The 11,600-nt window shown below is 45.7% G+C and overlaps 1 protein-coding gene across 3 annotated transcripts; it reads right to left on the reverse strand.

Moving 5' to 3' along the window:
• Positions 1-42: 42 nt before the first annotated feature.
• On the reverse strand, positions 43-11,541 carry HADHB (hydroxyacyl-CoA dehydrogenase trifunctional multienzyme complex subunit beta). 3 transcript variants are annotated; one of them, XR_011903137.1, is made up of 17 exons: positions 11,426-11,509; positions 10,273-10,347; positions 9,880-9,921; positions 8,415-8,514; positions 8,149-8,193; positions 7,205-7,304; positions 6,070-6,157; positions 5,350-5,537; positions 4,261-4,441; positions 3,273-3,394; positions 2,866-2,945; positions 2,727-2,774; positions 2,478-2,565; positions 2,271-2,345; positions 1,339-1,503; positions 688-1,216; positions 43-171 (listed from the first exon to the last, which is right to left on the reverse strand). XR_011903137.1 is itself a non-coding variant. In XM_072332980.1 (16 exons), exons 2-16 carry the CDS (start codon positions 10,337-10,339, stop codon positions 1,181-1,183), a joined length of 1,425 nt encoding a protein of 474 aa, XP_072189081.1. In that variant the 5' UTR covers positions 10,340-10,347; positions 11,442-11,541; the 3' UTR covers positions 639-1,180. The 3 variants fall into 3 exon arrangements, 2 of the variants coding, with proteins under 2 accessions (XP_072189081.1, XP_072189082.1); XM_072332980.1 differs by lacking the exon at positions 43-171 and having other exon boundaries at positions 639-1,216; positions 11,442-11,541; XM_072332981.1 differs by lacking the exon at positions 43-171 and having other exon boundaries at positions 639-1,216.
• Positions 11,542-11,600: the final 59 nt, after the last annotated feature.

Raw genomic sequence — 11,600 nt, forward strand, 5'->3', positions numbered from 1 at the left:
TCTATGTGTATGGGAACACCAGGGATTGCAGAGCTGTCCTACCACCATCAACATGGAGGCACGGAATGGCCAGCGTAGATCAGCTCCTACTCTCCAGTTCTCTTCTTCCTCATCTGCAGACTCCAATGAGTCACCTGTACAGAATTCCATGGCTTGGACTTGCCCCATTACCTAAACAGGGGCAGAGGAATGGATTTTCAATCTCGGTGAGGTCCGATTGCGGCTCACAGCACAGCACCTGCCCATAAGGTGCCTTGGTGTGACACCAGCTCTGCTGCTGTGCACGCTTGGCCAAGAAACACACCAGGTTTAAATGCAAAACCAAAGAGCTCCTCCTCAGGTCCTCAGTTCCACCCAGCAGCATTGCACAACATTTACAGCCAGGAACAAACAGTCACCACCCATCTCTTATCTCAGCCCATGGGAGACTTAACAGGATTGGTTTCATTGATACATGGGACCCATAGGATTGTTTTGGATCAATCCGTATTGCTTGGCGAGTAACCCAAGCCATCCCCCTTTATAACACAAAACGAGCAAGGAAAAGAACCCAGAATATTAACCAAAAAGAATCCTTCACATAAACCCCCTCCATCACTCCCCACACATAGAAACTCCTCATGCAAACAGAACAGGAAGAGCAATCCAAAGCGTGGTTTATTGAGGCTAAACATCGGTGACACTCACTTCTCAGAAGCAATTCGCACATCCCAACGCTGTTCAGACACCGTGCAGTAAAACCTCCACCTTCGAACCAGGTCAGTCACTTGAGTTTAAAGCCACTTCTGAGAAGGGCAGCACGTTAATTCCCAGCTCAGCCTGCTGACATTCAGCACTTCATGCATCTCATCTCCAACCTCTTTGTACATCGCCTTGGAATCATTCTTTTCCTCCAAACCAAGTCTCAATTACTGAAGAATTACAGTTGAGATGAGCGTGGTTACAAGGAAACCGGAGACACCAAGAGCTGTATTAACTTTTATTCTCCTAAAAGTGGAATATTCCTTTAGAGTGAGCTCGTTAGCTGACAATTACCAGCAAGAACAGCTAAAAGATATATACAAAGGCCACCAAAAGGTCCTTCCCAAGAAGGACCGTATGTATGTTTTCATTAGTGCATTGAAATGGCATTGCCAGGCACAGGATACGTGAGTACTTCCTTCGGCAGTTCCTCATGCCACTACTGAGGGTAGAGCTCCACCAACATCGCGTGCCCCTAGAAATAAAGAGAGAAAAAAGAGATGTCAGATGAAGCACCGATGGTAACAGGACAGCTGTCCCCATGTAACCACAACCCTTGTTCTGAGGGTACAGCAAAGGACAGCACGGCATCATTACCTGCCCCCCTGCGGCGCAGGCAGCGATCAGGCCATACTGCCCTCCCTCCTTCTTGAGCCTGTGGGCAGCAGTAATGGCCAGGCGACAGCCAGTGGCACCGAATGGATGTCCCAGAGAGAGGGAACCACCCCACGTGTTGAACTTCTCCAAGGGAGGGGCTCCGACCTACAGGAACACACACAGTGACACATGTAAAGAGACAGCCTGCCCTCACCACAACAACGCGGCACGTGGGGCTTGGTAAGTGTTTCTTAGCGTTTACAAGTGACAGCACATAACTATGCCAAAGGGTTTTACTGCTTCACTGCACCCTGTACTGTTTGAAGGCATCCGAAAGGACTGACCTCATCCATTGCCTTAATTGCCAACAGTCACTACAGCGTGTCTAGGTTTCCACCTCCTGCTGTCATGGGGAATGCCAACACTCCCACAGAAGCTGTTCAGATTGGGATTTGCTAACCCAGAGCTCAAGAAACATGACACAAAAGCTCTGGGCAGACCTCATTGTGGCCTTCCAATACTTGAAGGGACCACATAAGCAGGAGGGAGAATGGCTGTTTACGTGATTTGATAGCGATAGGACAAGGGGGAATGGTTTTAAACTGAGACAGGAGGTTTAGGTTGGATCTTAGGAGGAAGTTTTTCCACACAGAGGGTGGTGATGCACTGAACAGGTGGCTGTGGATGCCCCATCCCTGCAGGCATTCAAGGCCAGGCTGGATGTGGCTCTGGGCAGCCTGGGCTGCTGGTTGGTGACCCTGCACACAGCAGGGGGTTGGAACCAGATGGTCATTGTGGTCCTTTTCAACCCAGGCCATGCTATGATTCTATGACTTCTCCCCATGGAGCACGACAGAAGCAGTAGCTACGACATGAAATCCAACCATCTTGAGTAGAAATTAAAGATAGAAACATCCTGGCACAGTCCTTACCTTTGACTTCCTGCCCATGTAGTTTTGTGCAAACCAGTCTGAATCCATAGCTTTCATGTTAGCCAGTATCTGCCCCTGAAAGGGAGAGGAAAAGATGATAAGGAAAGCCTGCAGACAGTGCTAACAAACCCGAGATATTCTGAGATCACCCACAGCCACAAAACATTTTACAGTTAGAGGCAGCCTCGGTGCTCCAGCATCACTTACAGCAAAAGCTTCGTGGAATTCAAACACGTCAATATCAGCCATGGTCAGACCAGCCTTCTCTAACACTTTGGGTGTAGCATACGTTGGACTGATGAAGAAGAGGTAAGAAACAGGAGTCATATATGTTTCTTTCCTATGATTATTCCAAGCCAGCTAACATTCCTTCTCCTTAGGATGCACAGTACAACCTTTGTGCTGGCGTGCCACTATATGAACTGTTAGGAGATACTCTTCATCAGCGCCACCTACCCCAATAGCAGCTGGTCCTTCGGATCCTGGGACACGTAGACAAAATCCCTGCACAAAACAAATGCTCTCAGTAAAAGAAAGAGGAGAAAGATGCAAAAACGGGTTTCAGACCCCACAAGCAGCAGCCCCTTTCTTTTACCTTAGGTAGGCCTTGGGTTTGTATCCTAGTGCCAAAGCCTTCTCTTCAGACATGAGCAGCATCGCTGAGGCACCGTCCGTCTACAAGAGGCAGACAAACACATAAGGTTGCTGTGCCAAGAGGAAGCACACCCCAAACAGAACGAGCCTGACAGCCTTCTGGAGGAGTACCCAAATGCAACCAGAGCTTCCATGCTCTGCCACAGCACTCCAAGATCTCTAGAGCTGGTTTTGCTATTGAATCCCAGCCTAAATTAATCCTATGAAGTCTCAAAAACTGGGAGTCAGATACACCCCACCTAATTTAACGAACTAATTTGGACTTCAGCATGGATGACAGTTGGATTTGATGTTTCAGGGTTTACCTCTTGACTACCACTTTACCCTGCTGCTTCACACACGGCTTACCAGGAAGGATGAGTTGGCAGCAGTAACAGTTCCATAGGGCTTGACAAAAGCTGGCTTCAGTTTGCTCATCTGCTCCAGGGAGGATGGACGGATCCCATTGTCTTTGGTGACCGTATCCTTGCCTGTGGATGGGTTTTAAGTAAGAAATATATAAGCACTGTATAGGAACATTAGGATTCCAGAAAAAGATAAGAAATAAAAGCACAAAAATGTGCTTTTTATGACACATTGGTGGAAGAAAACGGGCAAATCCATCTGTGGTATCAGGACGTTTAACATGGTTGAAGAAATTCCAAGTACCAATTCTAACATACAGATTGTAGGTACCTGCAGATCTGCAGAAGGAAGGCCTCATTAGGAGATTAACTCCACAATAAAAGTGCCCCCCCAACACAAAAGTGTTCAAACTGTTTCATACCTGGGCAATGACTATAAGGCCTGGTGAACTGGATGCTACCAAGCAAGAAGTAGATGAACTTTGAGGTCCCTTCCAAACCAAGCCATTCTTTAATTCTATGCTGTGAAACCAGGTGTTCAAGTTTCAGGCCTTCCTAACCAAACCCTGATTCATCAGACAGTATTTTATTAGGCTATTTATTATTATCTTGGGATATAACATCTGGTTCTGATTTTCCTTTTTTAATCATGTTAGAAGGGATACAAAATAGGTACTACAAAACTTAGACAAGTAGGGTTACATTTCTATGTTGAGATATGTATGTTTAAACACATGTCAGTATGGTTCTAAGTCAGGAGGTTTCCACAAAGCAACAGAGGGCATATCATAGAATGGCCTGGGTTGAAAAGGACCACAATGATCATCTGGTTTCAACCCTCCTGCCGCGTGCAGGGCTGCCAAACCACCAGAGAGTTAAAATACCAAACCTATACTGAATGTGAAGAATCAAACCTCAACACTTCACCTCCTCTTCTAAAGGAAGTATTTCTTTACCAAACTAGTTCATGCTAGCAATCTGTGCTCTTTCACCTGGTACTTTGAAGGGCACCACATCAAGGAGCAAGCCTTCATCCTGGGCTTTCTTGGCGAGCGTGTGTGAACGGAGGGCATACTCATCTTGCTCCACACGGGAGATTGCAAAGGCAGCAGCCAAGCGGTCGGCAGAGTGCCCCATAGTCTCACTGGTGGAGAACTCTGCCACAGCTGGTAGCTACAAAGCAAGACACCAAGTCAGCACACAGTACAGCCACCCCAACAGTGGTTACAGGCAGTTAATGAAACGTATACAAACAAGGATTCCCCTTTTTGGGACGAGTTTCAACTTCACGTCTAACACTCCCACAAACAAAGTCAGGGATGTGGGGTGAGTTCAGCTCAGCTTTTACTCTTCCAAAAGCACATAAGAAATCCCTGCATGGATTTAAGTCCACAGTTACACTGTGCTTCCCTGCAGTCCAACCAAAGGTGGCCAGCAGAGGTGGTGGAAGGAACTGCTTCTCCTTCTTGTCCCTATCATGCCTTAATTCACCTCGTACAAAGGGCTACCAGAGTGGCTCCTGTCATTAACCAGAATGCTACTAATTCCCATTAGGGAAGCTGAACACATCCAGCAGGATTTGGAACAGCAAGCACAACGCGTAACTAAGATGCATTAACCAAACGATAAGCACATTAATATACCAAGGGTTTCCTTTTCTGTGCATGTCACTTGTCTTATTTAGGAAATAAAATGGTTGTAAAGCATCAGAGGAGTTCTCATAATCTTTGTACTGATGGAATAAAGCTTCCACTTCTTAGCCTCCAGCACACAGCTTGGCTAGGAGCTGCAGAAAGAGGGGGAGGTCTGAAATGCTGAAATAAGCTGGGTTACTGAAGACCAACACATAAGGAGACAAGGTGAAAACAAAGCAGAGTCACGAGTGCTATAAGCTGCACTAATCAACTTAGTTTTAACTCAAATCACAGTACAGAGAGCTGATAAGGGTGAGTGAAAGGCAGTCACCTTAGCCCTTATTATTTATGCTCTCTGCTGAAGCTAAAAACGTATCTGAGCCACCTTGCATTATACCTCCCTGTAAAGTAGTTCAGCTTTAGTATCTACATGCCTGAAAACGTTACCTCAGGAGCAAAGTAGTCAGGGCGGATTTTGGAAATCAGGGCAAGCTTTTGGCCCATGGTCTTGGCTCGGTTCAGGGTGAGCATAGTCTTCCTCATCTTTCTGCTGTGACGAATGGGAACGTCTGACATCAGCTCCACACCTCCTGCTACAACGACGTCGCACTGTCCAGCTGCAATCATACCTATGCCTGTAGGACAAGAGGTTCCCATGAGAGCTGCAGAAGTAATGCCTAGCCATCGGTGCCTACAGAACTACATTGTATTTCCTTCTCCAGCCACTGGCTTCAGCCATGTTATACAGCATGTGCTTAATGAGATGATAAACAAACACACTTTGCTTCCAATTCTCTGTTCTACACAGCAGCTGGAAGAAGAATGCCCCCAGTAAATCAAGATACTAACTCAGTCTTTGTCTTCCATTCTGCCTAGGCTGACAGCAAGCTGAAAGGTACCAACTTCCTCATCAAGATTCTGCCTTTTCGTCCCAGGCAAACATGGATGCTGAACAGACACTATGACTGGATATAAACAGTGTTGAGCTGCTGGCAGGCCTACTGCAGATACTCAGTTTGTGTTGCATTTTGTTGGCTCAAAATTTTTCCTTCCACTCCAGAATTCCTTCAGATCCTTCGTTATAGGCACTAAGCACCACAAGCCAGAGGAGGGATGGAGTTGCTAAGCTCAGTCTCAAACCACAGCTTGTTCCTCCAGTCAACATACCTGTGGTCATAGCCTGGTTTGAAGAAATGCAAGCCATGGTGACTGTATGGGCTGGAGTTTTGTCAGAGAAGCCAGCTCCCAAAGCAGCCTATGAACAACAAGAAATGACTGTTAAAACTTAAGCATTTTGCTCAACAGGGCCAGAGCTGCCTTCTGCCCAGTAACACACCTTTGCAGACTAAGCTGAAAACAAGTACACTGAGTTTCTACTCAGCCAATTACTGCAGCAGCACTTTCCCCCCCACCTCCCCTGGGAACAGGAGAAGGTGGCTGCCCAGCCCTTAGGGCCCTCAAGCCATGCAAAGGAGCTTTAAAATACACAGCATCATCCTTTATAGACACTATTTGCAAACGTGGCACATGAAAAGAAGTACTGAGGGTTCTCAATAAAAGGCACCGAGTTGCTTTAAACAGAACAGAAAACATTTCCTGCAGTTCAGAAAGCTGTGTCTCGTCTGCCCCAACCTCCTAGCACAGAATTACTCACACCATGACCTTCCCTAGTTGAGACGTGGCCAACTAGTTTAAAGTTCAGCAGTTGCTCCAAGTTAAAATTAAACCACAGTCCCATCTGACTGGCAGGTGACCAAAGCAAGTATTTGCATATACAAGGATAAAACTGCTGGTGGAACCCAGAGCCTCACAATCTCTTAAGTGTTTCCAGTACGTGTTATGTAATAGCTTAGCCTGGTTGCAGAGAATAACAGAAAAATCACATGCCACCTCCATAACGTTCCTTCAGTGGACCAAATTCTCTCTGTGTCTAATATGCAAACTGCATTTTTTGCTTGCCAGCAAAACAAAAGAGCAACTAAGCTGCTCCATTTCAATTCATTTAAATACTAAAACAAATACAAAGCAATCTATCACAGCACGCTCTGCTCCTCTCAAGTACTTCTGACAAGCCAGCAATTGAATCCAATTGGTCATTTCAGTGTAGAATAGAGCAGAGGCTTCACAGCATCAGAATGCATTTGGTCTATGGCAGATTCCCATGCAGTTATTGGATAAGACAACACTGCACATGTAGCTTATACTGCAAACACACTGTACCAGAATTTTTTGTAAGGAGTTTATTATCTTCTTACTAGCTGCTGAAATCTAACTTATAGGAGATAAGCTGTACATCACCCACCTCTCTGGCAACATTGCTTGTTTTCACTTCCTGGATAACTGTGCCATACACAATGTAATCAACAACATCCTTTGGGACACTGGTCCTGTTCAGCAACCCCCTAAGGAGAAGACAGAAACAAGTAGAATTTGCAGCATGTGAGCAATAACCTTCCCTCTACCATCAAGCTCCTACCTTCCACTAGCTTGTCTGAAGAACATGGCAACAGTGGAGCTACACTTACTGCACAAATTCATATGAAATCTTGCTTGTATATGTACTTAATGACAAGTGCAATTGACTGCAAAAAAACATAGCAATAACACTACTATAAATAGCCATAAAATGTGTTGAAAAGGACCACAATGATCATCCAGTTCCAACCCCCTGCTGTGTGCAGGGTCACCAACCAGCAGACCAGGCTGCCCAGAGCCACATCCAGCCTGGCCTTGAATGCCTGCAGGGATGGGGCATCCACAGCCTCCTTGGGCAACCTGTTCAGTGCATCACCACCCTCTGGGTGAAAAACTTCCTCTTAAGATCCAACCTAAACCTCCCTTCTCAGTTTAAAACCATTCCCCCTTGTCCTATCACTATCCACCCTCATAAACAGCAGTTAAATGGTGACATAACTTCATGAAAGCAGTTCCCATTTCACTCCAGAAGTAGTTGTTATATTCCCCATTTTGACTCTTCCAACATCAAATTAATGGAAGAATGCCTTAGAGATAACAAAGCCATCTACCTTTGGTGTAGGAACATGTAAAGCTCCCATGAAGAGACATAGAAAATGAGCAGTCTGTTTCTACAGTTCATTAGGAAAACACTGCATAATTTGTCCAAACATCATGGCAAATATACCAACACAGGAAATCCCACTGTAGGCGTAAGTTAAGAATAGTGGGATTCAAACATAGTTTAATGCACTATAAGGACCAAATGAAAAGGAAATTCAGTTTACTTACTGCAGTGCAGCTCGGGCTAAGTCATGGGGCATAAGATCTGCATAGCTGGAAGTCAAAAAAGAAAGGCAAAAATGTAAGTGACAGAAAGCCATAGAAAATGACTTCACCCGAACACCATAAGCAGACATCAGCTGCACAGTATAGTTCAGCACTTTCAGGCATTAAAGAAATAACTACATGAAGATGAACAACCAAGCCCAGTCTTTTCCCACAGAAAGATTCCGCCACCAACCACGTGAGCATGTGTTTCCTCATGCTATACTTACGAGGTGCCAGACTGTAAGAATGGAATACGAACGCCCTCCACCACAACAATATTCTTCACACCACTTTTGGCTAAAGTCTTCTTACTCTTAGGCTGAACAGCTAAAAGGGAAGCATACTTAACTATTAACAAGCAAGCATAGAGCTGTTAAAACTAAGTGAAAACTAGGGAAGATGTTCTCTTTTGGTGCATAAGTCAATAGTGTTGCAGGGAGAACACCCATGTTGTTATCTTGTCTCTGGTTAATCAGGTGATGCATAAAAATGGTTTGACAACTCACTATTTCCCCCATCAACACAGAGATTCATAGTGCTGATGCAACTGGTGAGAGCAGTGCAGAAGCAAATGCAACTAAAAATAGTGCACAGCTTACAGTAATGAAGCAGAACAAATTGAAAGCCCTGCAGCCAGAGTTAGACCTCACAGTCTCTCACTAAGAAATAGCTGACAACGATCCACCTTGCAAAATAACTACTTACATCTGTGCTCTTACTGCACAGTAAAAGTGAGATAACCCATGATAAATCAATATACAGTTCAATAAACAACTAACTTGCACTTCCATAGCAGAGCAGGAGAAAAGATGCATACGGTTGCTGCAGGTAACTTGTTACTTTAAGGTATCCAATTATTTCAGGATCAAGATAAAGCAGTCACAATACAGCACCATTCAACACACCACTGTCAGAGCTCTTTTGGAGTTAGAATGAACAGAGCTCAATGAGAACTCCCTAACCTACTCAGACATGCAAATCATAGTGAGCATATACAGCAGCATGGGGTAACTCCATTTGCAAACCATTGAAGGACAAAACCAGATTAAATCTGGCTAAATAGCATGCTGAGTGAGTAAACACGCGGTATGCAACCCCAGCATGTTCATGTGTTGTTTGTTTTACAAGGCTCTGTGTGAAAAACCAAGGAGGTAAAGGGAAGTCACCACTTAGGGTCTTTTCCCAAGTCCAGGCAGCTCAAAGCATTAGTCACTTGAGCAAGCACACAATCAATATTAGAGCCCTACAGTACCCCAGCTGCTCTGTGAGAACCACAGCTAATAATCCCTGTGTGCTCTCAGCAGCTCTGCTGGGACCAGAGTCTCACTGGACTTCAGAGCTAACTCCACTATGTCCTCCTAGTAGAGGACAATTCCCTCTTCTCCAGGGAAAGAGGCCTGGTTATATCCACTTTGTAACTTCCTAGCTTAGCTTCTCAGATCAGACTCTAGAAAATCACATGAGGATGTGCTGTGAGCTCTGGAATGGGTACAGCTTTTGGGGGTGAGAGGCGCTCAGGTGTTTGTAGCATTCCACCATGGTGTTTTGCTTGGAGTTTTACTTCTTTGCAATTATTGAGGGGCACTTGTGATTTACAGCTGTCTGCACTGCATATCTGAGATCCGTGCCTCAAAAAGGGTAGCACAGCCTTCTAGCACAGATCCAATGGGATCTCTGGTACTTTCACTTTACCTGGAGCTTGTAACTGTGAAGAGCAGCTGAGAGATCGAGCAACTGAAAAACAAAATCAGAAGGAAAAGGCTCAGCCAAATCTTAAGTGTCAAAAACATTTCTGGTTTCTGAAAGACATGTTAAAATATAGTCACAGTGAGGCAACTGCACCTAAATACCAACAAGATATTCTTTGTGATTCTGTTCATAAAAGAGACAGCTGATATGACCAGTTACCATGAGAGTCTTCCCATACGTGGGAAGGAGAAATGCATCAACAATGGAATCAGTTGTTTAAGAAACAGTTGACAGTGGAAGAAAGATTCAACTACAAGCATCCACTCAAAGGCTAACACTTAAAAAGAACATAACAACCTGACATGTCAAGGTTCTGATAAATGTAAACATACTTACAGACCCTGATGGCCCATGCTGAGGAAGCAGGGAGGTTTCGGATGGTATGGCTCAGCATAGAAGTCATTTTGATATCTAGAAGTGAAAAAAGACTGCTAATAATCCACTCTGATCTATATGGAATAATTTCAAGGGAAATAATCTGCTCGCTTCACACAGAGCCAAAGAAAGGGAAGAAACAGAAGCTGATCCGAGAGCAGCAGAGATTACTTTCCGTTCCACCTCTTGAACAGCATCTAACAGATGAAGGGACTGGCTTGTGACTGAGGCCTGCTAATACCCCTGTAAATAAACACTTATCTCCCGGAGGACCCAGCTCTGATCTGTCAGCAGCTGGCAGTTTTAGGTTCCCCCCTCACTAACTATTCCACCACTTCCCCCTTGAAATACTGTCCCAGAGCCCAGCCGATGTCACCACCAGCGTGACCCTCCTGACGCACTTTCCTTGGTGCAATTTCACACCACTACCTTTAACTTTAACCCCAATAACCCTCATTGGGCATCCCCTACAGTAAGCAGAACAATATCCCACGCAGCACTTCTCTTTAAAGGTCCCTTCCAATTTAAAAGGTTCTACGACCCTCTCTGGCTACGCTGGCATCTTACAAGCCAACCTCAAGCTCCTCACACAGATAAAGACCCACCAAACCAAACCTCCTCCCTTCTATATCATCCCTCTCTGCCTCCAATTCTCCTCCCTTGTACCTCCTGCCCACATCCCAGAGCAGTTCCCACATCCCCAACCTCACACCAGCACAACCCTCATGGATTTTATTCCCTTAAATGTATAAAAACCTTCTTTATTCTTTTTCTTTTCTTTCCAGAAACCCTCAGGGACCCCAAGAAAACACTTCAACACCCATAGAGACCCAGAACCTGCCCTGCCTGCATAGCAACCCCTACACCCCCATATATACACCCATAGCGCGCCCCATACGGTACTTCCACACCCCTCACACGTCCCCACCTCACACCCCACACTCACACCTAGGCCGCACCCACAAATAACCCCCCTCCGATGCCCACTAGCGACAACTAACACCAATCCCTCCCCACATTCCACACTGTTTAACCCACACGAGCCCCCATTTCCTCATAGAAATCATTATTTCCCCACAGAAATCATTATTTCCCCCATTAAATCACAACTCACCCCCCCGCTCTCCCACCTCCTCCTGCGCACCCCCCGCACCGTCCTCTCACTGCCGCCGCCGCCGCCGGCTGCCCTCACGAAGGCCCCTCCCCGCCTCCAGGGCTGCCCCACAATCTGCCTGATAAAAAATCTCACACACCCCCCCTTTTATCCTCCTCCTCCGCCGGACTGATGT

Source organism: Excalfactoria chinensis, chromosome 3 (genome assembly GCF_039878825.1).
Source record: "Excalfactoria chinensis isolate bCotChi1 chromosome 3, bCotChi1.hap2, whole genome shotgun sequence".
Lineage (NCBI taxonomy): Eukaryota > Metazoa > Chordata > Aves > Galliformes > Phasianidae > Excalfactoria > Excalfactoria chinensis.

What these genes read in the sequence shown, in the direction of transcription:
- HADHB (XM_072332980.1), bottom strand. Translation starts at nt 10,339, where the DNA reads ATGACTTCTATGCTGAGCCATACCATCCGAAACCTCCCTGCTTCCTCA. An exon ending in TTAGCCCGAGCTGCACTGCA is followed by an intron (nt 7,305 to 8,148) that starts GTAAGTAAACTG and finishes TCTTCTCCTTAG; the next exon opens with GGGGTTGCTGAACAGGACCA. An exon ending in GGTGCCCTTCAAAGTACCAG is followed by an intron (nt 3,395 to 4,260) that starts GTGAAAGAGCAC and finishes ACCCATCCACAG; the next exon opens with GCAAGGATACGGTCACCAAA.